The sequence below is a fragment of the Micromys minutus genome (genome assembly GCF_963924665.1).
Source record: "Micromys minutus genome assembly, chromosome: 31".
NCBI lineage: Eukaryota > Metazoa > Chordata > Mammalia > Rodentia > Muridae > Micromys > Micromys minutus.
This window is the reverse complement of record NC_137966.1, coordinates 15,805,546-15,822,140: the sequence shown is the minus strand read 5'-3', so window position 1 is coordinate 15,822,140 and position 16,595 is coordinate 15,805,546. Positions and strand designations below refer to the sequence as shown.

Below are 16,595 nucleotides of genomic sequence, written 5' to 3'. Positions count from 1 at the left end.
GCTGGGTGGGGGTAGGTCTGGCAGTACGGTGCTTACCATGCTATTATGAAAGCTTGATACAAAGCAAGTCGTGTGGTGGATGGGAATCTCAAAACAAGGTAGAAACTTGCTCACCCCTGGCTTATACACATCCATACAGAGAAGCTGTTCCTCGAAGCCCGGGGCCCTGTGGCTGCCACTGCAAGCACCTTCCTGTCCCAGCCCAGTACTGCTTACGGTTCTGAACCTTACATTAGAGTCTGCAGAACCCAGATAGGTTTGCACTAAATCCTTGGTTCAATTCCCAGAAATGCCAAAACAATGAAACTTTTCTAATCCATCCCAAGGTTTTTTTTTCTTCCTGTAATTCATGCCTTTATGCCTGTTCTCCAATCTCACTGAAGAGGTTTATGACCTTGGGCCTCCATAGTAGTGAGCGTGCATGCACGCGTGAACACACACACACAAGTTTTAACAACTAGAAACCTCATGAGAGCCTTTGTCTACAGAGCTATTTCCTGCTCCTAAAGTGATGGCCCACCTGAACATAAAGCCTCCATCCTCCCAGGCCTTGCCCAGCCCAGGATTTTAAGGAAGATACTCCATAAGATACCTTTGAATGAAGCAGCCTAAGCAGAATGCACTGGGCAGGACTCAGTGCCGAGCAGTTGGCTTTGCTGTTGGTTCCTTTTCAGAAGGTACCAGAAGAGTTACCTACGGGGTGGGTGCAGCCTCCCTCACCTCCGACAGTGCTACGTGAGAATCTGCCTCTGCCTCAGCGGAAGGTCTTAGGATCCCTGGGGGCAGAGAGATCATGGGCCTGCTCTCAAATCCAGGGTCCAGAAAGACATAACCACCTGAGCTGCCACTGGGGTGATGGCCCATGGAAGCATTTGAAGTTTGCACAAGGAAATAAGGCTAGGGAGCCATGGGGTAGAGGAGCCAGTGTCCTCCAGGCTGGAAAGTGAACAAGCTAAGCCGTCCACTTCCCTGAGAGCAACAGAAACACAACTAATGGGCATTAAGACCAAGCTCTGCAGCCTCGGCACAGAGGTCTCAGAAAGCACAGAGGCCTCATCTGACCTGCGCGTAGTCCTGGCCAAGAACGGTGTGTTTATTAAGCAGGTGGCTATGTGCTCAGCTCTGCTCTGGTGCCTTTCCTGGGTTCTCGTAGCAGCCTGATGAGATAGGTGATGTTAGTCCACCTTGCAGATGAGGAAACGGGAGCTTTAAGGAATCCTGTAGTGTGTTCTTAGCCATTGTCCACACTAGCTGGTCCTATCCTGTATCCTCAGTGGGTGGATGGCCTGCCACCCTGAATGATTCACTATGGTGCCATTCCTTGTGGCAACAATCTGCAGGTGGCATGTCCTGATGAGGCCTTCCTTGGCTGTCAGTGAGGCTTGAAAGTCACTTCCACAGGAAAATGGTCGCTGATGGCAAGAGCCTGGAAGAAGAGAGGGAGAGCCTCAGCAATTCAGCAGGGCAGGATGTCCTCTAGCTGCCCCCAGACCCCAAGAAGGCAGTGAAAACCTGGTAGCCAACCTTGGGCCTCATACTGCCCCCATGTGGCAGAGAACAGAATTGTGCCAACAGTCCCTTCCCTGGGGGCTTGGCACTCCAAGGATCCTTGGCTACCATTGTTTTTGCTAGAGCAAACACCAGTGTAAACTCACAGCACATGAGCATTTCTGTGAGCCCTCTCCTGAGGGAGCTGGCTAGTGTGTCTACTGAAGCCCTAGCCACACTCACCTGGGTCTGATCTAGGTCAAACTCCTCCTGAAAATTGTGAACTGAGGCCGACTGGGGCTTCAGGCTCCTGCGCAGGTGGGTGCCGCTCACTACAATCCGGTCATAGGCACAGTCTGAGTTGCCCACTGTGGTGTCCGCACTGTCTGGGATGAGCCACTTAAACACCTCACTGCTGCGAAGGCGGATTGATGGCCAGTCATGAGCCTTGACGTACTTGCAGTCAGCATTAAAGTCACCCAGAAATAGCATGTTCTGTGGGCAAACACAGCGGGAACATCTTAGCGGTGTCCAGACCTCTGAGGACACTTGTGGTAGTCTGGGACGGGAGGTTGGAGGGCAAGGGGAGGGTTGCCTACATCGGTGTTCCACTTGTCAATCACATCAAGGTACACATCGTAGAGCGCATCAATCTCTGCCACCGCCTGGTGTGGCGCTGCGTGGAGGGGGACCAGCACTAGCTCCTTGGCGGCTGTGGAAGGTGGGGATGTGAGAGTCAAGGAAAGCCTGGAAGAGGTAGGTCTGTCTGGGAGGGGCAGTATCTGCTCACCACAGCTAGGAGCTGAGAATCTGACCACAAAGGGCTCCCGGCTGAAAACATCCTCCCTGTCTGGATACTGGTACGTGCCCACCACTGACACTGCGTCTTTCCTGGGAACAGCAGAGAACAAGGTGTCTGTGCAGCTGGTCGCCTCTGCCTGTGTCCCCTCCCTGCAGCCCACCTCTCACCTGTAGACAAACAGATACATTTCCTTATACTGTTCACGTCCAAGTGGCTCGCTGCTCACAAAACCGTACTCGTGCTTGGACACCCTGTGGAGAGACGTCAGTCCCTGCGTCAGGACACTGAACCAAGCTTGTGATCTTGGCTGGGGTTGTGCCCGGCCCTGCCACACCTGTTAATTTGCTCCATGAGCAAGGACACTGCGCTTAGGTCTGGGTCTCGCACTTCTTGCACCAGAGCGATGTCATAGCCAGCCAGGATCTGGAAGAAGAACCCACTGTCCCAATCAGCCTAATTGCCCAGAGCCTAGTTCCTGGTCCCCATCTGCTCCCAGTTTCCCAAGCCCTCCCTCTTCCACTCACCCTCCACTGTCCCCAGCCCATCCCTACCCCTGCTGGGCCTCACCTGTGCTATGACACTGACACAGTCTGGATCTGACACTTTGTTGTCGCCAAAGCTCTGAACATTGAAGGCTCCGATGCGCAGTGCTGAGGCCCCCACGATCCCCAGAGCCCAAACTGCTGCCAGCGGGGCCCAGGGCCAACCCATGACAAAGCAGAAAACCTGGAGACAGGAATGTCCCAGAGTAACGCCAACACATACCAGGTCACAGCATGTCTAGAGCCAACTAGACCTGGCACCCAGGATTGGCTTGTCATCCCGACACACTCCATCCTTCTCCGGTGTGTACGGAGGCAGTGAGGTCATTGCAAGGATGGAAAGAGTCTATTCCTGTGTAGCCTCTAGCCCAGCCCAGCCCCTTGGACTTACCTGGGTCGTGAATAAAGTGGTGTTAAAAATTCAAAGTTCCCAAGTCAGTCCAGACTGCAGTCTGGGACCTACAATAGCTCTAATTTCAAAGCACACAGGTATTTGAGGCCCTGGACCAGGAAGGGGCTGGGCTACAATGGGAACCACCCCTTCCAAGGAGTGGATTCCAGAACTGGTTCCCATTCCAGAGACCCAAGAGGGCAAGGGACAGAGCACACACTAAGCCACTTCTGTGAGACTCGGGGCAAAAGCCCCTAGCCACCTCAACATTACAATGAAAGGGACAGCCATGCCCATGGCCAATTTCTCATTCTTCCGTGAGCTGCATTCCCTCAGGGAAACAGGCTGAGATCAAGACCAGCCCTAGCCTGCCATCTCCTGCTGCTTCTCGAACACCTGCCCGTCACAGAGGAAAACGGCACTGGCTGCTCAGACTGACCCAAGGTCCTAGGTCTCTAGACCAACCCCATACATAACCCCTGGCAGATTTGGAAGCTGAGAAGGAACGCCTCACACCCTAGCAGGCCTGGGAACACTGCAGTCACAGATCCAGCTAGGTAGGGTAGGAGGCTGTCTATCAACATGCCAGAGACACCCACGCGCCTTCAGGCGCCACCAGGGCTGGAAGCCAAGTGTGTGGCTAGAGGGTGGCCTAAGCAGGCAAGTGTGTCCAGAGGGTACCTATGAAGGCAGTTGTGCCAGCCCCAGAGGCTGCCTCTACCCCAACACAACAAGCTGCAGGTTTTTTTGTGTTTTATTGTAAAGCAGAAAACAAACAAACAAAAAACAAAACTGCGTGTCTACTCTCTCCTTTGGCTGCCTGAACTCGGATGTCTTCTGACAGGGCAGGTGTCAGGAGACACTCGGGTCCTCTCTCTTCCACAGCAGAGGCCCTCAGACTATACGATGACTGTCTGCACCTCAAGCTGGCCCTCTGGTGAAGCAATGACCAGCTCTCCTCCGTGCTCAAGGATCTCTATGTCTTCTGATGACACCATTGTCACAGTGGCCTGTTCAGTACTGTTTGGCCCTGCCCGGGCTGTGAGCATGGTGCCTTCACTGATCGCTGAAGCCAGCGTCATGGCCACCTGCTCAGTCAGACTCTCAGGAGTGGCAATGGTGATCGTGTCCGCAGCAGCTGCCTCTGAGCCCAGTGCTGCCTCCTGGTCCATGGTCACATTTTGCACAATGATCTGGTGCCCAGCACCGGCCTGGTGTACGATCTGCTGTACCACCTTCATGATGTGACTGTCCACCTGCAGAGACCATGGTTCAGCCTGAGAGGCTGCTCAGCAGCCTGATGATCCTCCCATCCTTCACCCGGCCCCTACCTCTGTCTGCGTGCCCTCAATGATCTCGGTGGCTTCACTGGTCTCTGTGTCATCTGCAGTAGCCTGGACAGTTGACTGGAGGTCATTATGGGCTGTCCCGAGTCCAAACCTGCCCCACCAGCTCCATACCTACCTCAATAATGTACTCTTGAGTATCAGCTACCACTGATGAGAACTCCACCAGCACAGTGTGGGGGTCTTCTGCAAGCACAGTGGCAGCTGCAGAGGGGCTCTCCTCAGATACCAGCAGCTCCTCCACTTCCAGCAGGCAGCCCCCTGCCAACAGGAACGCTCAGCTCAGTCTGGGCCGGTTGACCCCAACCCTCACCCTCTCCTGCCATGTGTGACCCGAACCTTTAGTGCGCAGGTGCCGGTTGAGCGTGCCGTGCTCAGCGAAGCCACGGCCACACTTGTAGCACTTGAAGGGTTTCTCGCCTGTGTGGTGCCTCACATGCCGCACTAGAGAGCCCTTCTCCCGGAAGCCTCGGCTGCAGAACTGGCACACGTGGGGCTTTTCTTCCAGGTGTGTCCGGAAGTGCACTTGCTGGGCATTCTAGGGAGACCTTTCTGTGACATCCTGTTCACTGTATTCCCTACCCCCAGGTCTGAGAGGCTAAGAGTGAACAGACTAGGCTAGGAAGAGGGTGTGGGGGACTGGGGACACAACCAGACAATGTGTCCAGTAAGACAATGGAGGGTGGGTTCAGGCATAGGATCTCAGGACCAAAGGCCTACCTTGGTTTTGTAACGCTTGCCACACTGGGGACAAGGGAAAGGCCTCTCATCTGAGTGGACACGTCGGTGGCCCCGCACATGAGCAATGGTCTTATAAAGCTTCCCACAGTCTCCACAACGGAAGCGGCGCTCGTGCACATGCACCTCCTGGTGCTTCTTGAGCAGGTAGGCTTTGGGGAAGGCCTTGCCACACTGTGTGCAGGTGAATGGCCTCGGCCCTGAAGCCATACCCAATGTCAGGGTATTTTCACCACCCACAAGCCCACCAGCTGCCAGCCCACAGACCATCCACCCATGGACCCCTGACCTCACTGCTACCCACCTATATGACCTCTCTGGTGGGCCTCCAAGGTGGCTGCTGATGGGAAAGTCTCACTGCACTGAGAGCACGGGTGGGTCCTGGGCACAGTGGCGGCCTCGCTAGCTACCTGCTGGGAGACCACACACCAACCTCTAGTACCTACTATAAGCTATGTTTCAATGGCACCAAAAACAAGAGCCAGCCCTCTTCCCTTCTAGCCTTAGGTAAGGAAGTTAAAGTTTAGAGAACAGTTAAGCATAAAGCAATGCTACTTTTCAAGCCAAGCACAGTGGTGCATGCCTGTAATTCCAGTACCCAGTAGAAGCAGGAGAATCAAGAATTGTGGCCAACACTGGCTACACCATAAATTTGAGGCTACCCAGATTACACTAGTCTATTTCTCAAAAGACATAAAAAAACTAAATAAAAATGAATGAGGCAGCTAGAAGCCCACTTAGTCCCCCACCTTCCCCTCACCCCCCACCCAGCATGAGAAGCAGACATTGGGTCAGCCCCGTCAGGAGCATGCCAGGAACAGAAACCTACTGTCTCTATCTGCTCCACCTCCAGCAGTGGTAGTTCTGGGGGTCCATCTCCCAGGGACTGGGGACTGGACCCAGAGGGAGGGGCTGGCTCCAGAGTACTCTCCTCCCCAGCAACCCTCTCAAGGACGATGCCAGAATTCTGCATAGCCTGATGCAGCAGGTTCTCACGGCTGTTCTCACTGGAACAGGGAAGCTCCTCAGAGTCTGGGGACTGTAAGGGAGGTAGAGGGAAAGAAGGAGGGAAACCTGCCAGGCAGCCCAGCATAGGGCAGCCATCCCTCTGCACCCCACGTGGCAGACTGATGACAGGCCAATCTCTGGAGTCCCCTGCTGCACAGCCGGCTGCCTCTGTTCTCATTTATAACCCCATCCCGTTCTCCCTACACTTGAACTCACACTCCCTCGCCGCTTCCCTGCCGTGACATGCCATCTACTAAATTCTCCCCGCAACCTGACTGCTTTCTTGGGGTGGGGGTGGGGGTAGGGGTGGGAGATAACCCTGTCCTGTTCCTGCCGAAAGCAGTACCTGAACACAACGTGGTACTGTGATCAAAGCACAGAAGCAGCACCTACCTCTGGGGTCAGGGCGTTCATGCCCAGGGGAAGCTCCTGCATCTGGACATGGACTTCATGAATGACAGTGCCCTTGGCATCTGTCACCAGGTGAATCACAGGAGATGTCTCCATGGGCTCTCCTGCCCCTGATGATGTCACTGTCCCCACAGTGGAGGCACTGGACCCTTTAAAGCAGAGTTCAATGAGTCCTTGAAGTCCTTGAAGAGCCTGACAGACAATTTGGGGAACCCCAGCCCCAGGCAGGCAGGAGCCTCCCCGCCAGGCTGACCTGCAGGTACTTCCTCTTTGCCCAGAGCTGCGTCCTTGCTTATGCTGAAACGGATCTTTTCTGTGCATGGAGTAAGAGATTTGAGGTGCCGAGTCAGTGCGCCTGACTCTCGGAAACTCTTTCCACACTTGGCACATTTGTAGGGGCGCTCATCTGTGGAGAGAACAGTCAGCCCCCAGTGGGAGATGGGCAATGTCCTGTGTTGAGGGGACACCAGGTCTTTTCATCTAGGACACAGGCAAGCTGTAGGGTCCCCTAGAACCAACCAGTAGGTAACTTAGTGTAGCTCTAACCCCGACTTCACATACCAGTGTGCCGTCGGTGGTGCCGGATGAGAGAGCCCTTGGTCCGAAAGGAGGCCCCACAGAGCTTGCACTCGTGGTCCTTGCGGCTGCTGTGTGTTACCATGTGGGCCTTGAGGATGCTGCCCTGTGGGGAGGGGCAGTAAGGCTCAAAGCACTTCACTGGATAGGAACAGGCAGGGGAGCCAGTGGGCCCTTGGCCCCAGGGGCTCACCGTTTTGAAGGTCTTGTGACATAGCACGCACACGTAGCGGCCTTCCTTGTTCACCAGCAGCTTGACTTGGGCCTGCTCGCCCTCCCCAATAAGCCCAAGTTCCTGATGGTTAGGACTGCCTGGAGCCTCTGCCATCTCGCCATCCCCTGGCTCTGCCTCAGCAGCCACAATGACCTCTTTGATGTGCCCATTTCCTGAGGGAGAGGCAAGTTAACATAAGCCTCAAGACCTATCACAGCCCTGCCCATAGGGTCCCTCCACAGGAGACCACCAGAAGCACCATCTCCATCATACACCACCCCAGCCCTGGGTTCAGAACCTAGATCCAATCTTCACTGAGGGAAATCCATGCAGCAGCAATTACAGGCAACCTAACACAATCGAGAGACCACCTCCAACTCAGCAGAGAAGCTCAGACCCCCCTGACTGCTCAATATGGCCATTCTCCATGGAGATATGGTTGGTCCTACAACAGGACACCCAGGTAAGTAGGCAGTGGACATTCTAGTTCAGTTCCTGCGGTTTTTTTCTGCTGGAGAGAGTTCTGAGGGCTGTCTGTTGGCCTTGGCTACCAGAGGGTAGACAGGCAGGCCTAGCCAGGTCCATGTGCAGAACTGAGAAACTGGACACTGAGATGACAAGAGAAAAGAATGTCAGGAGGCTGGAGTGATGTCTCAGTGGTTATGAGCACTGACTGCTCTTCCAGAGGTCCTGAGTTCAATTCCCAGCAACCACATGGAGGCTCACAGCCATCTGTAATGGGATCCGATGCCCTTTTCTGGTGTGTCTGAGGACAGCAGACAGTGTGCTCACATACATAAATAAATAAATCTTTAGAAAAGAATGTCAGGTTGCTGAGGAGCTGGACCATAAACATATTCACGTTCTCTACTCAAAGGAGACGAGTGCAGAAGCTGCGTGACTGCTTCTTAGAAGCCATGTTCATCCGCTGGCTGTGTTTTGAACAAGCCATTCTCTCAAAACAGAATGAGTGAGCACCATGACTCAGAACAATTAAGGGCATCTCCCGCCCATGCTCCAGCCCAGTACTCCAAAAGTCCCTTCCCAAAGGAGAGACCTGATGGGTGAGGTACACAGGTGCACCAGCCCAATAGGAAATTCCTTTGCACTAGACAGGACTCAGAGAACCGAGAGCTGATACTCAGCCACCCCACGAAGCCCCTGCTGGCCGGCCCACCCTCTCACTGATTTTGCTTTACCCGAGCCATCAGAAAGGCTGGTGGTCCCTGGCTCCCCTCCCCTGGGGACACCTGCAAAGTACAGAAGCAGAGGGTCCCTCAGGAATGCTGTACTATGCCAAAGCTTGAAACTACTAGAGGTTGGGAGTGGGTGGGAAAGGACCCAGCTGGGAAAGCCTGGTTATACATCAGAACCCAGTGAACTTGTTTTCCCAAACACCACCACCCACCACAGAAACTAACCTGTACCAGGGCCCCACCCCCCATGTGACAACATTCCTAAGTCTGAGTGGCAAGGGGTGAGTGTCCCGGTTGCAGGAACATTGAGAAAGGCAGTGGAAACTCACAGGTGAGCAGGTGCCTCCTTGGGAAAGGTAATGTGCTCAGAGGCCCCCTTTCCAAGGTTGGCTTCCTTGGTAGAGCCTTCCACTTCCTGCCCCAGCTGACTCTCAGAGCTTCTCAAGGTCAAGTTCTATCCTGTCTCGATCGCTTCCTGCCCACCTGTCCGTTCATCCACCTGCGTTGGTCCCAGCAGAGCACTGATCACTGTCTTCCCAACATCCAACCCCATTATCCTTCGATGGCTTTTAACACTCATTCCTTTCCTGAACTTAGTCTCTGACTCCCTTCACCTGTCCAAGCCCAGAATGCCCTTTGAATGCTCCCTACCTCCTCAGCATAGTCTCCAATTAGAGAGCACTGACCCAGCCAGGCCTCTCAGGAGCCCCTTTCCACTGCAGTCAGTCGGCACTTCAGTTGAAAGCATTAGCCATCAAAGTGGCTCAGCGTTATATGCTCATAAAAGCCCAACAAGAACCAGGGCACCAGTCCTCGGGGTAAACAAGCAAAGGGATGAAAACCAAGGTCAAGCAGCAAGTCCGGGCCAGCTAAAGCAGCAGCAACACCCTGTGCACTCCACTGACTTGACAAAGGCAAATGCAGGGGCACAGGACCCTGTTAGGGGACAATGATGACACTGCCTAGGGACCAGAAGGAAGGATAGGGGTGCTAGAGAAGTGCAGAAAATGCTAAGGAGGACCAGGACAGAGGTGACCTACAAAAACACAGGAGAGAAACAAGTTCATGCTGATGCAAGATTCCCAGTGCCTACAAGTACTCTGGGCAGTAAGAAATGTCCTGGGCTCCCTTCCTAAAAGAGCACAGTGGTTACTGATCCTCCTCCTGAAGGGACTGCTCCAGGGAAGGCTCACACTGGGCCCCTCTGTGGACAAGCCTGGCTCTTGGGAGAGCGAAGGATATGAGCAGTGGAGATCCTCCAGCCCTGACTATAATTAATCAGCCATCATTCAATCCCTCAGAATTAAGGGGGACCCATGGACAGCTGGCTGGCTTACCAACAAGGTCAGGAGCATGGCTGATATCTTCTGCCAGAGAAGTGGCCTCCACCACGATGTGGGCCACAGTGATAGGTTCCTCTGGACCGCCCTCTGCTGCTGTTGGAACCACCTGTCAATTCGGTCACAAACAGATAAGCTGCACCTGTGGGGTCCAGAAGTCAGAGAAGAACCTCGGCTCCCTCTGTGGAGGAAGGGGACTCCTTCTAGTCCAGTCCATGTCCTACAGGAAGGCTGTAGGGTGGGCTCTTGAAGGAGCACGGCTCCAAGCCTGACTCACAGCCTGGCCCCAGAGTCAGGGCCAGCCCATCAGTCTAACGCCTCTGACCATGGCCTGGACAGACCAGAGAGCATAAATAGTGAGGGGCTCATAACGGGCACCAAGATGGGCACCGAGCCGCAGCAGTGCAGTGCCCCGCCCCACTGCCCCAGCCGGTCAGAAGAAAGGACCCATGGCTGTGGGACAGACCATCTAGGAAGGCACACAGTGAGGGAGCAAGTAATAAGGGCAGAATTGGAGAGTTACTCCTTTTCTAATGCAGTCAGAACTCATAGCCTGAGGCCACTGGCATTTCCTAGCAAAGGTCTTCAACCTTCCTAATGCCACACCCTATAATACAGTTCCTCACCCCATGGTGACCCCCAACCATAAAATTATTTTTGTTGCTACTTTATAACTGTAATCTTACTACTGTCATGAATCGTAATGAAATATTTGTTTTCTGATGGCCTTGGGTGACCCTGTGAAAAGGTTGTTTGACAACTCCAAAAGGGTCACAACGCATAGCTTGAGAACCAGGGTCCTAAAGGCTCCTTCTCTTGGAGCAAGGGTACTAGAGACTGAGCCTGTAGGCTTGTGCAGGTTGATAAACATTCATCACAGAGCTATATGCTAGGCCTCTTTTCACTTATAAAAATAAAAAAGACGTATTTATTTTTATTTTACATATATAAGTATTTTGCTTGTACGTATGTATATCACATGTGTACCTAGTACCTACAAAGGCCAGAAAGGGATCAGAATCCATAGAATTGGAGTAACAGTTGTGAGCTACCACACAAGTGCTGGGACTGAACCCGAGTTCTCTACCACAGCAACAGTGCTCTTAACCACTGAGTCATTTCTCAAACCTCCTTTAAATTGTTATTTTGAATCTAAGCTATCTAAGCCTCAAATTTACATTGTAGCCTAAGTTGGCCTTAAACTTGAAATCCTTTTGCCTAGTCTCCTCTGTAGCTGGGATCACAGACCTATACCACCAGGCCTGGCCAAAGCCTCTTTTTAATTCCACCCAATAAGACTGATGAGAGAGCATCCATCTTAAAGGGATGCTGTCTAATTTAGTGAGACAGTGAGTACATTCCCAAACACATCACTGGGATCCAATCAAGTGGCTCATCTTTCTGTAGGTACCAGGACCCAATAGGACCTACTTCAAGAGATCCCTGGGAACCATATGTAGAGGACAGGAGATAAGGAAAAAGACAAAAGTTCCCATGATCTCTTAAGCTAAGAGACCTACACACAAGAAAGGAAACACACACACACACACACAACTATGTAGGCTGCAGAGACGTTGAGTGACCCCACGCCATTCCAAGCACCACAACCCTCTTACTAGTACAGCCTGGTCTTCCTTCACTCATGGCCATGCATATCTGCCACATCATAAACCAGCTGTACAGGCTGGTCAAAACACCCTGTCTCACAGATGAGCCAAACCAGAAGAGTGAGGATGGTAGCAGCTAGCACAGGCTCACCTCTTGGCCCAGCAATGCAGTGGCAGCAGGGGTGGTGGGCAGGGTCTCTTGAGGGGCCCGATGGCAGGTCTTCTGAATCTTGTGCTGGACAAAGTCCTCCAAGGCAGTGAATTCCACTTGGCAGCGGCCACATCTGTGCACATCATCCTCATCTGCAATAAGCCTGATGTCAAGGGGACTGGGGGCAATCAGGGCCTCATCCAGCTTCCCTTCAAGGCAGAGACAAGAGATACCCAAGGATGGCCTCAAACCAGAGCTGGTATGCCTGCTCACCCAGGAGCTGTTGGGAACACACTGGAGGAGTACATCCAAGGCTGGGGAACTGTAGGGTCTAACCCCATCCTTTACAGGTGTATAGAAGCAAGGCCTCCCAGAGAGACCAGCATTCTGTACAGGGTTACTCTGACCAGACATTTATCCTGCAAGGGCATACTGAAGCTGTCGTGTCCAAAGTCCCCATCCTCCAGCCCAGGGAGACAGAGGAACTCACCCAAGCAAGTCTGGAAATAGCCAAGGACCCAAATTTAAAATTATTAGGGAGTTGGGAATGTAGCTCAATGGTAGAGCTCCTGCCTAGTATGCATAAAACCTTTGAGTTTGGATCCCCGAAATTTAAAAAAATTTAGGACTGCTGGTGACTGAATGTGTAAGCCTCTCACTTGCCATCCTGAAATTATTTCCACATCTTAAGAAGAATGAAGTGGGGTACTTAGTATATCTGGTGCACAACAGGGACTTAGAAGGTTGATATCCACAAAGCTCTAGCTGAAAGGCCAGCCTTTTAAAAACACAGAACAGCAGGAGCCCTCCTCTCTGACCAACCAATCTTACTATTGTGGATATGTGTGCGTACGGGTGCTGAAAATGAGCTTTGAACATGCTAAGCAAGCATTCTACCACTGGGATACACCCAAACCCTGCCCACTCCTTTCTCTCCTGATGCTACACTGTCCCCACAGGGTAGGCCCTAATGTATAATGACCACATAAGATTTGGTTTTGGGGAGCTGGAGAGATGGCTCAGTGGTTAAGAGTGCTGACCGCCCTCCCAGAGGACCCAGGTTCAATCCCCAGCACCCACATGGTGGCTCATCTCTGTAACTCCTGTTCCAGGGGGTCTAACACCAATGCACATGGAATAAAATTTTCTCTGATTTTTGTTTTGCTTTAAGACAGGGTCAAAAAAATAAATAAATAAATTAATTAATTAATTAAAAAAAAAAAAAGACAGGGTCTTTCTACATAGCCGCAGATGTCCTGAAACTATTTAGAACCATCCCTTTGAACTCAAGAGAATCACCTGCCTCTGCCTCCCCAGTGCTGTTGTGTGCCACCACTCCTGCCCCTCCCCCTTCCTGCTTTAACATTTGTCTATTTTTACTTCTTGTGTAGGTGTCTTGCCTACATCTATGTCGGTGCCCTATATGTGTGGCTGGTGCCCACAGAGACCAGAAGATGGTATCAGATCACATGGAATTGGAGTTTCAAACGTTTATTAGCTACTGTGTAAGTAGGAATCGAACCCAGGTCCTCCACAAGAGCAACAAGTCCTTTTTTTCTTCCCAAGACAGGGTTTCTCTACGTAGCCCTGACTGTCCTGGAACTCACTCTGTAGACCAGGCTGGCCTAGAACTCAGAGATCTGCCTGCCTCTGCCTGCCTCTGCCTCCCGAGCCATGGGATTAAAGGCTTGTGTCACCATGGCCCAGCTGCCATGAGTACTCTTAACCACTGAGCCATTCTTCCAGCTCAGCACCTAAGAATTTAACCAAATCATGCCAGCACCTTAGGGAAAGGGATGACTTAGTTCATCCTAGTGAAAAAAAAAAAAAAAAAAAAAACAACTAAGGTTCAAGGTCACTAAGCTGAGCCAGCCAGACTCAGCTTCTAACACAGTCTGCCAGCCTCCATTGTCTTACACTCAGTCCCACATCAAAGTCAAACCCAGCCTGCAACAAGGAGGAGTCAATGACAAATTAATGATCAAATAAAAGGCCAAACCCAAGCTATGGCTGGCCCACAGGCCACCTGAAAGAGGGTGGTGCCCCCCATGAGGCTCCACAAACCAATCACTGAAGAGCCTTACCCCTCCCACCCCACCCATTTAGAGTCTGACTCAGCACCAAGATACTGAAAGAGCCCCTGACCCAGAAAAGGACACACCTATCCATTTCACGCGGAGTAAAGACTAAACCAGTGGTTCTTAACAAGTGGGTCCCTACCCCTTAGGTCCCTACCCCTTAGGGTCACTATGAGATTCCAACTCATAACAGCGGCAAACTTGCAGTTATAAAGTAGCAACGAAACAATTTTCCTGTTTGGGAGTTACATGTTTGGGAGTTAAGGGATGGAAGAGTTTGGGAGGTTGAGAACCACTGTCATAAGTAAACCCAGGAATCTACAAGCACATGCCTTTATCCCTCCTACTGAGACAGGAGGATCTCTGTGAGTTTAAAACCACTTCCTGTCTGATCAAATCTACAGCTCCGTGGAACTAATGCACAGGAGTACCTAGAGAAGTAATCCTTAGTGTGGCCAACACAGCCCTCGGCATACAGACACGATTTTAACTCTTTCCCATCCTCCTAGGAAAAATTAAAGGGTTTAGGAGAAGAGTTACAGCCCCGGCTCCAATCTGATTCTTGAAAGGAACCAGATGGACAACCTAACAACTTTACAACCCTTGAACCTCAATTAACTCCATCTCCGAAGTGAAGACTAGTAATAATAGTTCACCTTTCGAGGTTGGTTTAAGGAATGGTAAAAGTCGGATTGAGCGGGGCTGTTCCGCACATTGCTGGAGTCGTTGCTCCACCCCACAGGGAAGACCCAGGTCGTCAGTGGGGCGGTGTTGTGTCCCCAGGTCAGGTCCCTAATCCCTTTCTGGCAGGGCGGCCCCGCCTCCAGCTCCGCCCGGACTAAGGCCCCAGTGGCAGAGGGGACACAGGAGCTAGGGCGGGTGAGCGTTCAAGTGGGGGAGCGATGTTTGTTTGGCCAGATCTACCCCAAGGGGCTGGAGAAATGGGCTCCCTGTGAGCCTCTGCATCTGGCCCAGCGAGTTGGAGGTGGTCTGAGAGAAACCTGTGAGAGTTGTGAAGGTTTGCAGACACTCGAGGAGCCTGGATCCGGGCGAGACTGTACACCGCAGCCCGGGCAGAGCCGCCCGCACCCTAGCCACACCAGGCTTCTGTAGCCTCTTTACCTTCCTCGCTGAAGGGCGCTGGGAGCCCAAGAAAGCCGCCAGAGGACAAGGCCGCCGCCGCCGCAACCCCGCCCTCGCCCGCTTCACGCCCGGCTTCGGCCCGGGCTTCTGCCGTATGAGCGGCCGTCACCCGCACTGCCATCGCGCCCTCCATGTCGCAACGCGCCACAGGAAGATGGCGGATTTACGACCGTGTCGTCATAACAACGGGCCGCACCGAGGTCTGCGTGTCCGACAGGCAGGGGGCGGGACAAGGACGAGTTTGACAGACAGGCAGGGGGCGGGGCGACGGGTTGTGGTCTGAGCGTCAGAGGTGGAGCTTGGCTCCTCGAGAGCCTCCAGAGCGGAAGTGGGCGTGGGTTGTCGTCTTAAACTGGCGGGACTTGGCTGGGGTTGAACTCTTTAGTGAAGATCTGAACACTTACGCTTTTTAAAAAATGTGTATGGATATTTTGTCTGCATACATGTCTGTGCACCATGTGTATGCCTGGCGCCTGCGGGGCCCAGAAAAAGCTATCTGATCTGAAACTGGAATTACAGGTGAAGTTACATGTAGGTGTTGGGAGTTGAACCTAGATACTGGAATAACAGCCAGTGTGTTCTTAGCCGCCCGGAGAATCTGAACTCTTTAGTGCCGCTACCCAATACAGAATCCTAGATTCAGGCAGGATTGCAATGTCAGAATTCCCTGGACATGAGAAAAAACCCTCCAGTTGGAGACAGTTTGCATGCCCCTTTCCAAACACTTATTTTTCATACAGTTTTTAAGTTTTTGAAAAGTATACATAAAAATAGCCATTTCTGACATTTAGTACACTGTCAGTGTTGAGTGCCCATCAACAAAATTTAGTTCCAAAACTGGTTAATCGATTGGTTTGTTGGTTGATTTGAGACAGGGTCTGTCTCGCTTTGTAGCTCCCAGTGGTTGGGAATATGCCTGATTTAGTTTAGTTTTCATCTTCAAAACCTGTAAACATTGTAGCTGTCTGGTAGATGGTTCATCTACCAAGCACAAAATGAATAACTTTTTTTAAAAAAATGAACAGAGTATCTCAAGTCTATAATTCCAGCATTTGGGGAAAGTAGAGGCAAGGGGATCAGAAGTTCAAGATCATCGAGAAGGAGAAGTGGGGGGGGGGGAGCCGTGGAGAAAGAAACAAAGAATTATTGAATATTACATTGTATAAACAACACATTTACATTCCATTCACATCCAACTTGCATCTATCATTTTGGCTATTATGAAGTGCTGCTCTGAACATCCTTGTATAATCTGCGTTTGTAATTTTGTATCATTTCCAACTCCCTTTTATTTTTTTTTTTAAAGAATCATTTATTTATTTTATGCATGTGAGCACACTGTCCCTGTCTTCAGACACACCAGAAGAGGGCATCAGATCCCATTACAGATGGTTGTGAGCCACCATGTGGTTGCTGGGAATTGAACTCAGGACCTCTGGAAGAGCAATCAGTGCTCTTAACTGCTGAGCCATCTCTCCAGTCCTTATTTTTAAGAAGTTTCTTGAAACTACTTTGCTGGATTAATCTCTTTAGATAGCAATCATGGGGGTTCATGAGCTGTCTG

At 51.8% G+C, this 16,595-nt stretch overlaps 2 protein-coding genes across 4 annotated transcripts; both read right to left on the bottom strand.

Annotated features, from left to right (window-relative positions):
* Positions 1-746: 746 nt before the first annotated feature.
* Positions 747-3,011, bottom strand: DNASE1L2 (deoxyribonuclease 1 like 2). Of its 2 annotated transcripts, XM_080908066.1 has the most exons (7): positions 2,858-3,011; positions 2,625-2,713; positions 2,458-2,541; positions 2,279-2,379; positions 2,088-2,200; positions 1,732-1,983; positions 747-1,426 (listed from the first exon to the last, which is right to left on the bottom strand). In XM_080908066.1, the coding sequence occupies exons 1-7, from the start codon at positions 2,999-3,001 to the stop codon at positions 1,373-1,375; spliced, it is 837 nt and encodes a 278-aa protein (XP_080764192.1). In that variant the 5' UTR covers positions 3,002-3,011; the 3' UTR covers positions 747-1,372. The 2 variants fall into 2 exon arrangements, with proteins under 2 accessions (XP_080764192.1, XP_080764191.1); XM_080908065.1 differs by having other exon boundaries at positions 2,088-2,379.
* Positions 3,012-3,066: 55 nt separating this feature from the next.
* E4F1 (E4F transcription factor 1) lies at positions 3,067-15,216 on the bottom strand. 2 transcript variants are annotated; one of them, XM_080908062.1, is made up of 14 exons: positions 15,011-15,216; positions 11,811-11,962; positions 10,050-10,161; positions 7,496-7,689; positions 7,288-7,408; positions 6,980-7,132; positions 6,709-6,875; positions 6,137-6,346; positions 5,612-5,720; positions 5,290-5,507; positions 4,909-5,107; positions 4,688-4,830; positions 4,555-4,617; positions 3,067-4,479 (listed from the first exon to the last, which is right to left on the bottom strand). In XM_080908062.1, exons 1-14 carry the CDS (start codon positions 15,162-15,164, stop codon positions 4,123-4,125), a joined length of 2,352 nt encoding a protein of 783 aa, XP_080764188.1. In that variant the 5' UTR covers positions 15,165-15,216; the 3' UTR covers positions 3,067-4,122. The 2 variants fall into 2 exon arrangements, with proteins under 2 accessions (XP_080764188.1, XP_080764189.1); XM_080908063.1 differs by having other exon boundaries at positions 5,612-5,717.
* Between the last annotated feature and the right edge of the window lie 1,379 nt (positions 15,217-16,595).

Coding starts and splice junctions, on each gene's coding strand:
- DNASE1L2 (XM_080908065.1), bottom strand. CDS start 3,001: ATGGGTTGGCCCTGGGCCCCGCTGGCAGCAGTTTGGGCTCTGGGGATC. Junction 2,714..2,857: donor GTGTCAGTGTCATAGCACAG/GTGAGGCCCAGC, acceptor TTCTTCTTCCAG/ATCCTGGCTGGCTATGACAT. Junction 2,542..2,624: donor CTCATGGAGCAAATTAACAG/GTGTGGCAGGGC, acceptor GTCTCTCCACAG/GGTGTCCAAGCACGAGTACG.
- E4F1 (XM_080908062.1), bottom strand. CDS start 15,164: ATGGAGGGCGCGATGGCAGTGCGGGTGACGGCCGCTCATACGGCAGAA. Junction 7,409..7,495: donor GTCACAAGACCTTCAAAACG/GTGAGCCCCTGG, acceptor CCCTCCCCACAG/GGCAGCATCCTCAAGGCCCA. Junction 4,618..4,687: donor CTCAAGAGTACATTATTGAG/GTAGGTATGGAG, acceptor TCAACTGTCCAG/GCTACTGCAGATGACACAGA.